This window comes from Gambusia affinis, linkage group LG20 (assembly GCF_019740435.1).
Source record: "Gambusia affinis linkage group LG20, SWU_Gaff_1.0, whole genome shotgun sequence".
Taxonomy (NCBI): domain Eukaryota; kingdom Metazoa; phylum Chordata; class Actinopteri; order Cyprinodontiformes; family Poeciliidae; genus Gambusia; species Gambusia affinis.
In genome coordinates this window covers 5,121,089-5,138,045 of record NC_057887.1, presented here as the reverse complement: position 1 = coordinate 5,138,045, position 16,957 = coordinate 5,121,089, and the positions used below count along the sequence as shown (strand labels likewise).

At 42.3% G+C, this 16,957-nt stretch overlaps 1 protein-coding gene across 3 annotated transcripts in view; it reads right to left on the bottom strand.

The window, feature by feature from the left end:
• LOC122823660 (zinc transporter ZIP11-like) overlaps positions 1 to 16,957 on the bottom strand; it is a 160,215-nt gene that overhangs the window by 13,210 nt on the left and 130,048 nt on the right. For all 3 annotated transcript variants that reach the window (XM_044103515.1, XM_044103514.1, XM_044103516.1), the window contains one exon: positions 1,158 to 1,227. In XM_044103515.1, the coding sequence (XP_043959450.1) occupies positions 1,158 to 1,227 (70 nt within the window). The remainder of the gene's footprint in view (positions 1 to 1,157; positions 1,228 to 16,957) is intronic.

Below are 16,957 nucleotides of genomic sequence, written 5' to 3'. Positions count from 1 at the left end.
AAGAGGAACACTGTGGTTTCTTCCCGCCGCCCAGGGCCAGGGGGCGCTCTGTTCGATTTTTACCCCATAAGAATGAAATGAAATGACAACAACAAACATCGTAATGGGCCCGGGGAGTTTTCCGAACAGTGGGCAGTGTTTCCTCAGGATGTGTGATGCTCCCCAAGCTGTTTGATGTTCTATTTGTGGTCTCTTAGAGACCAAAAGGGGGAGTTGTTGAGACGCTTATCCAGGGTTGCACGTGTACTCATGCACATACAGCTGTATTTCACACATAGTATGTTTCATTTATGCACAGAGAGCTTTTGGAGGAATGGAACTTGACCTTGCATGTTTCACTTTCAAACAAAAGGCTTTCAGTAGAAGTGAAACTTAAGCTGACACCATGATATCATGGCATTCCTTAGCTGACGTAGTTCATCAGACGACCAATAAGGCGTGTCTTAGATATAAAGAATGGATCGTCCGTTTTTGATCAGATGCTGTTTAGTCCCGGTGTATTCACGTCACAACCAATTAGCCTGTGAGGGTAAGCGTCTCTTTCTTTTTAGCGCTAAAAAGAATAAAATAAGTAAAGTCTGATTATTTGTGTTTGGCTGTTTTCTGCACGTGTGATCACATGGTTCCGATTCATCGATAGTATATTTGGTTCAACACTGCTCAACAGTGACATCATACAATATTTAATAAAACAGGTCAGATTTTTTTTTCCTAGTACAGGGTTGTGTAAAACAGCAGAATTATGTAATCAGACTTTCTGAACAGTGGAAGGCCAAACAACAGCTGGTTGCTGCCCCAAGATGGTGAACAATTCTTTTTATTTATACTGCAATATAATACCACAACGTGGTTCTCCAGAACCAGGTAGCTCTGGTGAGGAGTAGATTAAGCATGTAGTTCCACAATGTAACCACTAGATGGCAACAGCAGGCAAGCCCTTTCATCTCGAAGAAACGCATAAAACACGTTTATTTGAAATTTATTTATACTAAAATTTTAAAACGTTAACATTAACACATATTTAAATGTAAATGTTTTTGCTGTCATAAAAAAAGAAATCTTCTAACATGATATGTTTGAGCCAAATACCCAAATTAAGGGATTCATTAATCAGGGCCGAGTTTTTCACCAGTTGAAAACCTTGATACTCATCTTACCTGGCACTCTCAAAGGTAGCAGAAGTTGTTTTTCCTATGGCTCCGAAACCGACCCCTACAGCCAGGCCCTCTGCAGAGGCGGAAAAGAAATAGCAGACAATTGATTTTCATCAGTTTGTGTCCCACACTATAGGAAAGAGGAGGAGGGAAAAAGGTCAGCCTAAGAAACGGATAACTAAAGCAGCAAATGACTCAATGTCACAGGTAGAACAACATACAGAACAGAAGAATGAAAGAAGAAATAAAAAGATATCACAGGATTGTCATCTCACTGAAAACACTGTGTATCTTTTTCTTCTGTTCTTTTCTTTCCTGCCTACAGTCAGGTTTCCAGTCCTGATAAATCTGCAAAGGCAGCTCCGAAACATGTTTGTTGAACTGCTCATAAATTCGTGAGAGTCAATTGTTTTATATGTATATATATATATATATATATATATATATATATATATATATATATATATATATATATAATGTATTTATCCAAGCAATGTTGAGGTGAAAAACACTGCCAGGTTTCTTATTAATCCTATGCAAGATGGGTGCAAACAAAGTGCTACAATCGCTCCAGACTGCTCTGACTTAGAGCTCCAAACATATTGTACTGTATATACCCAATGCTTCCATAACTTGGAACCGTCTAAATTACTTTTAGTCTAGACAACTTCTGCCTCCACTTCTATGCTAACTGTACTGCTAATCGTCTAAACCGCTACCTAAAAAACAAATTAGACAAAGAAAGTGCAGACATTTAGCCAACATCACCAGGCCTATAATCCGTTCATCCCTCCAGAATGCTTCACCATCAGTTGTTTCTGAGAAGTTTTCTGTATCAGGCTGAATTTGTGGGAGAAAAACATGAAGACTGTTGATGGAGTCTTCAGTGGAGAGTCAAAACTTGTGCAGGTCACTTGGAAGAGAGCGTCAGGAATAAATAATTCTGTTTTCCTCCATCTCTCAGCTCTTTGCAGACTCATACACACATACACACAGGTGGTTTTCACACACATAGAGCCCATGTGCACAAAGCTAAGTTTGAACGAAACGGCACAGTGGGAACGCCGACTTTAGGGCGTGGCTTACATAGCGGCCAACAAAAGAAATGAGAAACTACTCTGTTAGGTTCCTGATCAAAAACCTCTTTTGATGAGGAAAACACTGTTGAGCAGATTTAATGGGAAACCAGGTGATTGTGTTTAAATCTGTATCAATTACAGCCACACTGGCTGAAGCTAGTCTAAATTGTTGGAAAAAGTTTCATTTGTCTCAATATAAATGAATTTATTTGGAAATGTTTTGATGGTTTGAAACGTCTCTTTTACTAGAAAGTGTGAATCACTTCAGAGCTTTTCCTGGTTACCATAGCAATAGCAACCAACCTTACACTTCTACCTAACTGATGATGTCACTGAGATCGAATGCTTTGTGTCATTGATTCTGTGACATCAGCTCTGAAACCTCTTGAATATCTTGTCACTTGTGTTCTAGAACCAGAGGTGGAGCACCGAACTTACTTTTACCAGACTTACTTACAGCGAACCAATTTTTTCCAGCGTAAGAAAGAAACAGAAGATGGATACCAGTCGATTACTCAAGAAGGTTATCCCTTGGCTAAAGACAACGACAGAAGTGAAGAAAGATCTGAACAGCCCTTACCAACTTCAAGAACAGGATTATTCTTTAGAGACCTTTATTTCAAATATACCTAAATTTACAAGAGATGCAGAAAACCAGAAGAGACATCAATCGACAAAGACAGATGAGAAACAGGAATATTGCGTCAAAACCGATTCAGATGTTAGCACAAGCTCAGGATATAGATCAGATCTCCCTTCAGGTATGGACAAGATGTATGACATGAAGAAAATGATTGATCTGGAAAATGAATTGCGCTTCAAACGGGAGATAAAAGAGAAAGATGAAGCAATAATTTGGAAAGCTCAACAAAAGAAACCGAAACCAAAAGCGCAAACTGCTTACGAACGAGACGTGGAAATTTTGAGAAAGAGACACAACAAGGCAATGGAAGAGGCTCAAATACGGGAACTTATGAAATTAGATCCAATTGATACAGAGAGAGAAAAAGTACCCAAAGACAAACATGACAAATGGCATAAAAAGTCCTGTCATCTTTCTACAGAAGAAAGACGCCAGAAAATCGCTATAAAAGTTACAAAAAATCCAACAGAAGAAATTGTAAAGCAAAAGCATAAATGTAACAGCACTAGTGATGGCACATTTCAAGAGAGTTTCAAGAAGACGGCCTATAAAAACAAGAGTGCTAGTGATGGTATTCAAATGGAAAATATTCATCAAAAGAGGGAGAGAAGAGTTCCTAAAATAAATACAATTCAAGACGGACGTAACCAGATGGCCTATCAAAATCTGGAGAAAATTAAGAAAAAAGAAATTGCCAAAGAGGTTTTAGAGCAGGAAAAGATCAATAACGAAATCGCTAGGCGGGCGTTTCTCCAAATGTTACGTGAGAAACAGGAGAGGGAAAAGAAAATTGAAATGCAAAAGTCTTTGACTGATGCATGGGATAGTCAAGTGGCCTATCAACGGCAAAAGAAGATAGAAATGGAGAAGGCTAAAATGCAAGGGTCTCATTACTTGATAGAATCAGAAAGGCTGCAACAAATTGAGGAAACTAAGGAGCAGCAGCAACTCAGCACACAAGACCAGACTGAGTCCACGTCAGAGTTTGCACAAGACGAGCGTGAGATGAGGGTTCCTGAAAAGGTCCAATCTCTAGAGGATCGTCAGAAGATTGTTTATGACAATCTGGATAATATAAAAAAGAAAGAAGCTGCCGACTTTGTACTATTGGAGGAAAAGCGTTGCAAAGAGAGGACTGAGCTGCAGTTAGTCAAAAAGTTACGAGAGGAACAGGAGAGAGAAAGGGATGCCAATATGAAAAAGTCTCTGGCCGACACATTGAATGCTCAAATTGAAGAGAAACAAAAGAAGAAGAAGGAAATAGCTGAATTTGAAAGGCAACATATGGCTGTCATCATGGAGTCAGATAGACTGCATCAGATCGAGGCAATTGAGATCAGGAAACAGAAGATATTGAAAGAGCAGATATTTTTGAGAGATGATGAGTCTGAGCCAAACACAGAAGACGTGAAGAAAAGTATGGATGACAGCTTAGAAGAAATTTTGAAGAAAGAAGCTGCAGATGATGCCCGTTTACAAAAGCAGCTTTGTAACAGCTTTGCGAAGGAGAAGGGTAACCAAATTTTACTTGAAATAGGTCAGCAAGTGAAAACTCAAAAGAAAAACCCTCTGGCTGATAAATTGGCTGCCAGATATGAATGTAAACAAAAACAGAAGAATGAAACGGACAAGATTGAAAGGCAAGGAGTGCTTCCTGGATATCGAGCTGAGGAAAGCAGACAGAAGAAGGAGATCCAACAAAAACAGAAGACACAGGACAATGCTACTGACCAAGGAAGAGCTGATCAGCACGAATCGGACTTAGACCATAACATTTCTGACAAGGACAGAAGTCGTGAACTCAATAAGAAAATAGTGTACGACCAACTGTCAGTCCTAAGGAAGAAAGAAGCAAATAAAAGGGCTTTTACAGAAGGTAAGTTACTGAAAGAAATGAAACATCAGGTAGCTGCAGAGCAAAACCGTCAAAAGATGGAGAAAGAGAAAACAGCTGCAGCTACCAAGTCTATGACTGATTCGTGGGATTCGCAGATAAAACGGAAACAGCAGGAGAAAAAGGAACTCCGTGACCTTGAAAGGAAAGAAATGATTACCTTAATTGAATTGGAAAGAGTGTCTGGACATGAAAATAAAATATCCCAGCTTCCCGAACAAAAACAGTCCATTTATTATGAAGTTTGGAAGAGTCCGCCAGCAGAAGAAGCAGGAAATAGCAACTCCAAGTCCAGTGTGGGAAGAACGGTGTATACTGCTGACAAACATGACGACAAAAGCAGCAATATTTCCAGACGTTTGAGTCGTCAGAGAGTTAGTAATATCATGCCGGTCAGAATTCCCTCACTGAACGCCAAATCTGTGCAGCTCTCTGAGAAATGCCGAAGAGAAACGGTAAAACTCCCAGTCACATGGGACTGGGTAAAACTCCCAATCATTGCAAGGCCAAAATGAAGAAATTCGTTTCACAGCTGACCAAATTTTCAAGACGTCATTAATAATCCTGAAGTGCAAAGAATTATTTGAACAATAGGTTTTCTCTGGGCGCTCCAGTTTTCCTAGAAAAACGATAGATAGATAGATTGATTGATTAGTAAAATTAAGTAATCCTACTTTAAATATTAGTTTTCTCCAGGTCCTCCGGTGTACAGAGCAGCTGAGAAAATGAGGAACAAAGTATCCTTGAATTTGTATTTTACATATGTATTTGTGCAATGTATATTGTTTTTGCTTGTCAGTTGTCACATTTCCATTGTTCACTCCATCCTGTCTCACTTTCTCTCCTGTCCCTTTTCTTCCATTTCTTGTCTTTCATCAAATCCAGACATTAGACGGGCACCAGACACAACAAACCTCATATGTTTTTGTAATGTTCTACCACTAACATGATCTTTGTCATTTTCAGGTCTGTTCTTCCATCAGAGCCAGAGTTCCACTGTATGTTTTGTTTGTCTTGTCCACTTTCCTGTCCTCTCCAACCCCAGCCGGTCGAAGCAGACGGCCGCCCACCCTGAGCCTGGTTCTGCTAGAGGTCTCTTCTTTGAAAGGGGAGTGTTTCCTCTCCACTGTCGCCCCGTGCTTGCTCAGGATGGGGGATTGCATTGATATAAAGCTTTGATGCAATCTGCTGGTTTCCTCCCCTTCGCAGAATCGCCACCTTAACGTGGTGGAGGGGTTTGAGTACCCCTATGGTCTTGAAGTCTTGGCTGTCTGTGAGTTTCATCTCTGGTGGGGTCTCACATGGCATAAAGTCTTCAGGGCGGGGTCAGACCAAGAGCGATTCATAGACTTTAATGGCCATAACAATTACAGGTATCAATTGGACAATGCACCTTCCTGGAGGGAAAGAGCTTCAAGCAACCAACTGCTGGTCGACTTTGGCAGGATAACCTGAGAGCATCACTAACTACACTTAACATGCAACACCTGTAGAAAAGGACAATGAGGTCAGATGCCATGAAAATGTCAGATGATAAGTCATGAAAATTCCTTCTTGTGTGACAATCCCTTCCTGTCCAGTAGGTGTCTCTAGTCCACTATTTGTTTGTTTTTGTTCTTTTCAGGAAGCAGGTAGATGGGCTGTTAATCGAATGCACCTGGTAGCTGATAAATACTGACATCCAGTCAGTCACCGGGTCTGCTTGATTGGCCTCCAACCAGACTGGGACAAGCAGCATTGGTCCACGTTTCTCTCTGACTGGCTGAGCAGCAAAGATCTGAACCGTCGTTACCAACTTCAAGAACAGGATTGTTCTTGAAGTTGGTATAATGTGAAGGTGGCACTTTTAATGCAGCTTTGTATTAAAATGTCGTTTACTAAATGACAACAGTCATAAACATTCATAAAGACTCCTTCATGCTCATGACAGATGTTATGTCATGTTTATATGTCACTTAATGTCATTAAGTGTGATATATATATATGTATAAATATATATCAACAGAAACCACAAAAGTCTTCAGGGGAGCTTATGAAGCTCACAAAAATTATATTTTCATAATAAGAGTCAGATAAGTTGGATAATATATATATATACGATATTTATGATTACATCATAAATATAAAATATCTATGATGTTGTAATTATTGTGAAGCACTTTGGTGAGTTAGGATTATTATAGATACAATAAAACTTTACTTTTAGTATACTAAAAAAAGAATACTTTTGTTAGTATACTAAAAGTATATTAGGGCATCCTATTTTTATTATAACTTTATGTTTTGGATAAAATAGGTCGTGTTTGTATTGTTGTCTGCCTTAGAAGAACAGATGAAAATTATCTTTTGTGCCAACTCTGTCATATTAATGTAGGGCAGTAGCTTAAATATATCAGTGGATGTCACCAAAATGTTAGATTTGTTCTTTGAGTTATGGAAATTGGTAAAGTGTGTCCGTTAAAGAACGCCGTACTTGGCGTCTGTTACGGTCGCTAACAGTACAACGGTCAGTATTTGCTGTGAATTCTGAAGGTAAGCAATACTGACCGCCAGCTCCTCAATGTAGCCAAATGTTACTTTTAATGTCCAAATAGTTAGTTTTGTATCGTTTTGTCTTTTTTCTTCTTTTTATGTTGACACGGCAGTATTTGCTATGAATTCTGAAGTATTTGCTGTGAATTCTGAAGGCGGAGCCGCTGCGCTGTCGGGTGGCCGAATAAACGATCTGAACCACGATCGCAACCCGTGTGTGTCCGATTCCTGCCTCAAGTTTCCTTCCGACAACAACAATTAAAGAAAACACAACGCAGAGTCTAAGGAACAGCGAGGTCTCATCTCACACTGAAAGGGTTACATCTTTGGTGCCGTGACCCGGATCGTGGTGCTTCAAGATCACCTAGGCAACAACGCCAGCAGCCCGGTTACCAACGGTTTTCGTTCGGGCAGTTAGTTGAGTATACAATTTGAGTTAGTGTGTGAAGCTGAAGCTGCAACATATTATTTTAGTGTCATTTTATTGCACTGTTAAGGTAAAAAAAAAAAAAAAAAAATTGTTTGTGAACTACATTTTGTTTGAAATATTTCTTATATTGTGACGATATCCTGTTTCTTTTTTTTTTGTCTAATTAGAATTTGTGTGAGTGGTTAAGATAATCTAATTATTTATTTATCTTTGACTCAGAAAATAAAATAAAAAAAAAAGTTAATTACATGTTGTTTGAAATATTTATTATATTGTGATTATATTCTGATAATTTATATAAGTTTAACTGTAATTTTGGGAGTGATTCAAAATAACTGTGCCACAAAGTTATTTATGTATTTATTTATTCATTTATTTATTCACAATTAAACGCTAAAAAAGGAACATACACATACAAACATACATTTTGGCTGTCTACATTAATTTAAAAAAAAAACGAGAGATCTTTGAAAATAATGAATAACTACAGTTACCCCAATGAGGCAGATGCCTCTATAGTAGCATCCAGCCACCTACTTACCCCTGAACCAGTACTGAGCCACAAATTGACTCCCCAGGGTGCCACACACCTACCTACCTGGAGGAGGAGCAACAGCTGATGCCAGCAACCAACCACCAGCAGTGAGGCCAGAGCCAACTAACCAACCCACAGGACTTAATGGCCAGCAGCTACAGTACCACACCCCAGTTCCCCAGCCCCATGATGGAGGAGTGAACACACAGCCCACCCCTGCAACCCCAATTCTGTCACCTTATGTGGATCAATATACTTCTACCCCTTGGACTGGCATGCATATGACTGCAGCAATAAGCCCCTCCCTACCACCTCCGGTTATGACAGGGGCCAGATTATGCAGCAGCCTGCTGCTCCAGCCTCCATCCACACCCAGTAGACTTTTATCAGCCAGTGAGTCAGCATCCCACAGGTTATGCTGGATATCCCACTGTGCCTCAAGCTCCACTGTATTCATCGGCCAGTGGTCCATGGGGTGTACATCCAAACAGGCCCAACCCTCAAATTATGAATCACGCAGCTCACAACCATACAGATCCGTTCTACGGACACGGCCGGGCTGCGTACGGCGGATTTCTGCAGACCCACCAGGTGAGAAGTGTTCCTATATTCACCGGTAATGCTGATAGTAGGATGCTGGTGGAGGATTGGATTCGGGACATGCAATATCTCCTGGAAGCGATTGAGCTCCCGCCACACCTGCGGTTTTCCACTGTGGTGCGTCATCTGAGTGGCGAGGCCAGGAAATTAGTCCTGAACCTACCTCTACATAACCAAACCCCTGAGATGGCTTTTGAAGAACTGAGGGCTGAGTACGGGGACACACAGAGCTCCCTAGATCCACTGGCTGACTTCTACGAGCGGAGCCAAAGACCAGGGGAGTCTGCCTGCTCATATGCCATATCGCTGGAAGCTACTCTGAGAGCGGTAGAGGACAGTCAAAGAGGTGGCAAGCCATTTCCAGACAGGGACTGCAAACTCACCCGGCAGTTTTTAAGGGGTCTTAATGATGAGGAGGTATACATGAGGATCGCGCCACTTAAGCCCAGGCTCTTAAGCTTCCGAGAGCTGCAGGCTGAGCTCAGAGACATGACCAAAGAAACTAAACAGTTCCAGTCATTCCACAAATCAAAGCGAGCTCACACCCAGATCCAGACTGCATCTGGCAGCAGCCCAACTGTGAATGTGGAAGAGACCACCCATGTATCAGAGTTGTCAGAGCTTACCGAACTGGTTAAAAGTTAGCTCTTTGCCAAGCAGAGCAAATGACTAAATTGACCTACCTTGAATCAAGAGTTACTGCTCCATTTCCTGCCCCACCACCACAAGTCCAGGCACCCATAGGGCCTCCAATCCGAGCCCAAATCTCAACTGTGACATGCCACAGGTGTGGTAAACAAGGGCACATAGCTAGAGTCTGCAGAGCAGTGTTACCAGATCCCAGTAAAATGAATGGGAACAATCCCCACCCAGCTCAGCCTTTAAACGAGTAGAGCCTGTGGTCACCGGGGCAACCATGGGCGAGCAGGCAGACCCCCAGCCACAAGACATAAAGATGACTGATGGAGGAGAGAGCACTCCACTAGTGGGACCTAGAAATGAAGGTGAGGTGGAAATCAGTGGAATGAAGTGCAGAGCTCATTGACTCTGGCTCTCAGGTAACCAGTATTACCCACAGCTACTGGTCCAACCACCCAATCCTTCAAAAACAGAAGTTACAGCCCTCTCAGATACCTATAGAAGGTGCAGCTGGTCAGAGTGTAACCCACCATGGTGTTCTACGCATTAACTTGAAAGTGTTGGAAAAAGAGTTTAAAAATGTGCCAGCTTTTGTAGTTGAGGACTCAGAATATCGCCTGTCTGTCCCTCTGCTGATAGGAACTAATGTCCTCCGTGCTTCCAGAACTCATCTGCAAGCAACTTATGGCCAACAATTTCTCCAGCATGTCAGAGAGAGCCATCCAGAATGGTACACCTCCCTCTTGGAGGTTGGTGACACAGGACATTATAATGTGGAGGACAGAGTGGGTCCGGCTGTGTATACAGGTCACAAAATACACATCCCTGGGGGAAAAGAAATGGACTTAATGTGCAAGGTGACAGCCGGCCCACAGAGAAGGACTTATACAGCACTGATTGAGGGCCATCATTCCTTGAAGCTTCCTCAAGACCTTCTGGTTGCCAAGATCCTTACTAATGTGAAACGAGGACGCACCCCTGTCAGAGTGATGAACCTGTCTCAATATCCAGTCACCATTAAGCCACACACACAACTAGCCAATGTTTCCCTAGTGGATGGTGTTGTGGATTTCTCAGACAAAAAGCAGGGCCAAAGCTGTGGAAGCAGGTCCAAAGACACATGTCTGAATCTGACCCAAGTAATATCGAGTTGTTGTGTTGACCTGAGTAAAGCGGCAGTCGAGGATGAGAACCAGCGCGCCACTCTTAAAAGCTGGTAGAGAGGAATGCTGATGTATTCTCCCAACATCCTCTAGATTATGGTCACACAAAGACAGTGCAACATGAAATTCCACTAGTGGACTCCAAACCATTCAGGCTCCCCTATCGCAAGATTCCCCCATCACAGTGGCAAGATGTCAGAAAGATGTTGATTGAGATGGAGGTGGCAGGGGTAATAAGGCCCAGTAAGAGTCCATATGCTTCACCTGTAGTGGTGGTGACAAAAAAAGATGGCTCACTACGGTTGTGTATCGATTACCGTAAACTAAACTCCTGCAGCACAAGAGATGCATTTCCCCTGCCAAGAATAGAAGAGGCTCTGGAAGCATTGGGGCAGGCCAAGTTTTTCTCCACGCTTGACCTCACTTCAGGCTATTGGCAGGTGGAGGTGGCGGAGCAGGACAAGCACAAAACAGCATTCAGTACACCAATGGGTCTGTTTGAGGCCAACCGGATGCCTTTTGGGTTACAGAATGCTCCATCAACCTTCCAGAGGCTCATGACTTGCTGTTTTGGAGACCTGAACTTCACCCATCTTCTAATATATCTGGATGACCTTATCATCTTTTCTAAAACCTTTGATGAGCATCTAAACAGACTGCAGTTGGTGTTCGATCGGCTCCGGGAACACGGTCTAAAACTGAAACCCTCTAAATGCCAGTTGATGAGAAAAGAAGTGCAGTACCTAGGCCACCTGGTATCTGCTGAGGGAATCCGGACTGACCCAGAGAAGATTCATAGAGTCAAAGACTGGACCAGGCCAACAAACCGCAGAGAGGTTCTGCAATTTCTAGGGTTTGCTGGCTACTACAGGCGCTATGTCAGTGGTTACTCTGTCCTGGCAGCTCCCTTATACCGGCTCACTAGTGGTGACCCAAGAATGAAGAAAAAAAGGGGAAAAAAAGGTCTGGCTTCTGACCCACCATTCTTATGGACAGAGGAATGTGAGGAGGCATTCCTGGCCCTAAAGCACAGACTTACAACTGCGCCAGTGTTGGGATACCCGAACTACAACCTACCGTTTGTGCTTCAGACAGATGCATCAGGGGAAGGACTAGGTGCTGTCCTGGTCCAGGTTCAAGATGGTATAGAGAGAGTCATAGCCTTCGCGAGCCGAGGGTTGAGTCCAGCAGAGGCAAGGTATCCCGCCCACAAGCTAGAGTTCCTGGCCTTGAAGTGGGCGGTAACAGACAAATTCTATGACCACCTCTATGGGCGCAAGTTCTCTGTCCAGACAGACAATAACCCCCTCAAGTACATCATGAGCTCTGCAAAGTTAGATGCCACGGGGCAACGGTGGGTCTCCCGTTTGGCTGCTTTTGACTTTGATATCCAGTACCGGAGAGGACAAAGCAATGTGAATGCTGATGCCCTCTCCCGTATGTCCAACCAAGAGGTCACAGAGACTCTGCACTCATGCCCTCTGGTGTGCAGCAAAAGCCTGAACAGGATGCAAGTCAGTCCATACAAGATCCAGACAACTCCTCAAAGCAGAACACAACGACCTCAGCCAACTTGGACTCAGAATCACCAGGGTCTAATGAGCCATACAGAGACATGGGTATGGAGTCACTTCCGCCATGACAAAGCAAGAGATCCGCAGGACAGAAGGAGGATCCTGTTATTGGCCCTGTCTGGCACTACAAAAGTCGGAATGTGAAACCCAGTCGGAGTGAGAGGGTCAGTAGTGGCCGACAGATCTGTCTTCTCCTAAAAGAGTGGAAGAGGCTAGTGATCAGAGACGGTATCATGTACCGTCGCAGCCGTGATCGTCAAAGAGGAGTGGTGGAACAGCTAGTGCTACCAGAGAAGCTGCGCGAGGAAGCTATGAAGGCTCTTCACAATGACTCTGGACACTTGGGTTTTGAGAGAACAGTTCAGATGTTAAAAGAGAGATTTCATTGGCCTCAGATGTTCCAAGAGATAAAGACCTGGTGTGAGCAGTGTGAGAGATGCTGCCTCAGGAAAACGCCAACATCAGGAGTCAAAGCTCCATTGGTCAGTATTCACAGTAATGCCCCCATGGAACTAGTATGCATTGACTTTTTGACTTTAGAAAAGTCAAAGGGTGGAATGGAGAATGTCCTTGTGGTCACGGATCATTTCTCACGCTACGCAGGCATATCCCACTAAAGATCAAAAGGCCAACACAGTGGCCAGGGTGCTGTGGAGAAACTTTTTCTGCCGTTTTGGACTTCCTGCTAAGTTGCACACTGACCAGGGGCGCAACTTTGAAAGTGCTGTAGTGAAGGAGCTGTGCAAATGTATGGGCATCACTAAAACCCACACAACCCCCTACCACCCACAAGGCAATGGCATCACTGAGCGGTTCAACCGGACACTCATGAATATGCTCGGGACATTAGAGCCACATCTAAAACCTCGGTGGCACGAGTACTTAGATGCAATGACACACGCATATAATTGTTCACTCCATGACTCCACTGGGTATACACCATATTTTCTGATGTTCGGCAGACATCCTAGACTCCCAGTTGACCTCATCTTTGGGCTCCAGACTGCTAATGAACCAGGAGAATACAGTGCATATGTTCAGAGACTCCATGACTGTCTGTCACGGGCATACGCCCAAGCAAACCAGACTTCTCATCAGGCCAAAAGTCAACAGAAAAAGTATTATGACCAGAAGGCAAAGGGTCAGATTTTCAACCAAGGGGACAGAGTCTTAGTCAAAGTCTGCCATGTAGAGGGAAGGCAAAAACTAGGGGACAAGTGGGAGTCTCAACCTTACATTGTGATGAAAAAGCAACCCAACATACCTGTGTATGTGGTGCGACCAGAAAACAGCAATACTGAGAGGGTGGTCCACCAGAACCTTCTTACACAATGTATGTTCCTCCCAGTAGAGCAGGCAGAGGCGGCACAGCAGAAGAGATAATGGAGAACGCAGAGGCTATGACAAGACAAGCCTCTGGAATGCAGGGGATGGGGCACTCAGAGCCCGATAAGTTGGAGGAAATTGTGGAGGAAGTCGAAGGCGAGACAACAAATAAACAGGTTGAGCAGCCTGAAATGGATGGAGTGAATATACCAGACAGAAAATTTAAAGGGTGGACGGAACATGTAACAGATGGGAGTATCACTGCAGCCCCTGGACCCAGTGCTCTTAGAAGGAACATGCAGAGGAATCGACAACCCCCAAAGAGATTTTCCTGTGAGTCACAAGTAGTGGGAACTGAAGACCCTGAACAAAAGATAATAAGAGGACGGAAGCTGTGGGAGAAAGCTAAAGCCAGAAAAGCAGTAAAACACTTAGAAAATTCCACTTAATGGAGTACATGCTAGCCATTTCACTGACACATCACACAGTTTTATTTTTTTTATTATTTTTTTTTATTCATTTATTTGTATGTTCATTGTTGTTTTGTGTCTAGCCTGATGACTGGGGCGCCATCAAAGAAACAACGGGTGAATGTAGGGCAGTAGCTTAAATATATCAGTGGATGTCACCAAAATGTTAGATTTGTTCTTTGAGTTATGGAAATTGGTAAAGTGTGTCCGTTAAAGAACGCCGTACTTGGCGTCTGTTACGGTGCGCTGGCAGTACAACGGTCAGTATTTGCTGTGAATTCTGAAGGTAAGCAATACTGACCGCCAGCTCCTCAATGTAGCCAAATGTTACTTTTAATGTCCAAATAGTTAGTTTTGTATCGTTTTGTCTTTTTTCTTCTTTTTATGTTGACACGGCAGTATTTGCTATGAATTCTGAAGTATTTGCTGTGAATTCTGAAGGCGGAGCCGCTGCGCTGTCGGGTGGCCGAATAAACGATCTGAACCACGATCGCAACCCGTGTGTGTCCGATTCCTGCCTCAAGTTTCCTTCCGACAACAACAATTAAAGAAAAACACAACGCAGAGTCTAAGGAACAGCGAGGTCTCATCCCACACTTAAAGGGTTACATTAACATCAATTTTTATTTCTGACATGTTTAATTTGCATTGTCCAATTTTTTAAAATGATTTCAATGTAAAAAAATTTAATTACATTGCCGATGGATGTCAGTGTTTACTTGTCAGATGTATTCCTTTGTTGACATATAACATTTCAAAAATAGGAATATATATGTTGTACATTCAGTAAATATATCTTTACTGTGTAACTATAATAACAGCCAAGTACTTAAAAATATTGAGAAATGTAAGACTGGTATGACAGGCAATCTAATGATATTGACGTGTGAAATAAAATGTGGTGCACATGTGAGAATTATGTGATCACAGGATTCAAGGAACATTGAACGCATGAACAAAATACTTGACACATGTGGAAAATGTGATCCACATGCGAAAACCTAATTTTCGTGGGATTTTTTTGTAAAGGCGATGTCTCTACAAACATGATGCGACATAGGTTAGCTAGCTATAAATATGTCTATCAATAGGTACGTGATACTTAACTTGTAAACGTGATAATTTTATGTCCAGGAGGTGGCGTACAGAGGCTAGTACAGAGGGTAAGAGGAATTGGTCAAGTTTCCCTTCTTGTTTGGTCTAAAACATGGAGAAATGCGGTTGCTGCTTTGCACTGTGGTTAAAACCATTAATAGCATGCACACTCTGAGCAGGACCCTAACCAGAACAGGACCTCACAGAAGGAAACGTCAGACTGGTCCACTAGCTGTGGCGGCGTTCGTAACCGACCGCCTGGATCGAAGCCTACGTTGGCTTCTGATTCGGGAAATAGCTAAAGAGTGATTATAACGGAGGCACAGATGTATTTGCTGAACATTTTCTGTTCAGAATTTTATTGTACTAGGTACAGGCAGTTAATTTATTTCCTTTAGACCGTTAGTACTCTAAATGGATTTTCTTTTAAGTGTATTAACAGGAAAGAGCAGAAAAAATTCAGCCCATTATGTCTAACAGTTTTTGAGAGTTTAGGGGGTAGCTGTAACTTACCACAAACCTACCTTTGAGAAGAGAAATATGTGGTTTTTGAAAGGTGATTACTTAAAAAATAAATCAGTTTGACACTTATTAGTAATGACATTCTTTAAATATATATAAATCATATTGCAAAACATGAAAATGCACAGTATACATAGCTTACTTTTAAAATGAAGATTCTTTAATAACTGTCATTTTGAAAAATAAAACAAATTTCAATATTGGCCACTAACAGCATATTAAAAAATATATGTTGAAATCAAGCCCCAGAAGCTATTTTTTTTCAACCAACTATGCTATCTTAACAAGCTCAATTTTTTGTAGGGGTCTGGGACTTTTTAATAAAGATTTATTAGACCACAAAATGCTTCCAAAGCTAATTTGACAGACAGAATTTTTGTTTTTTTAATTTGAAAAATTGAGTATTTTTTGACCACTCCCCAAATTTGCATTTTTCATCCAATTTAAATAAACCTTCTCTACTACAGATAAATTAGGCTGGTGAATAATATAAAATTATACATTTTGTCAATCTTTAATAGTTTCCTTGATATTGGTGGTAGGAAATAGGGATTTATTGTTTATGTAAAATATCTAATTTTAGTTAAGTTTTCACTTGCACCAAAATATTTATTTTTTATGCATTTCATTGAAACTTCCTTCTTAGATGTTAATTAGGCTGCTTCATCAGATAAAAACATTCATTTATGGCTATCTTTAGTAGTCTTTTTTTATCTTGCTGACATAAAATATAGATTGTCTTTTTAGATTTCTTTTTTATAGAAAATTCCTGCCAAAGTAAGTACATCCATCCATCCATCCATCCATTCATCTTCTTCCGCTTATCCGGGGTCGGGTCGTGGGGGTAGCAGCTTCAGAAGGGAGGCCCAGACTTCCCTCTCCCCAGCCACTTCCACCAACTCCTCCGGAGGAATCCCAAGGCGTTCCCAGGCCAGCTGAGAGACATAGTCCCTCCAGCGTGTCCAGGGTCTTCCCCGGGGCCTCCTCCCAGAGGGACGTGCCCGGAACCCCTCACCAGGGAGGCGTCCAGGAGGCATCCTGACCAGATGCCCGAGCCACCTCAACTGGCTCCTCTCGACGTGAAGGAGCAGCGGCTCTACTCTGAGTCCCTCCCGGATGACTGAGCTTCTCACCCTGTCTCTAAGGGAGAGCCCAGACACCCTATGGAGAAAACCCATTTCGGCCGCTTGTATCCGTGAAGAAAGTACAGTTTTTCATTTAAAAAAATCTCCTGAATATATTATTTTAGTATAGATACAGCCACTTCATCATACCGTTTGTATCAAAAACCGAGAACGTCT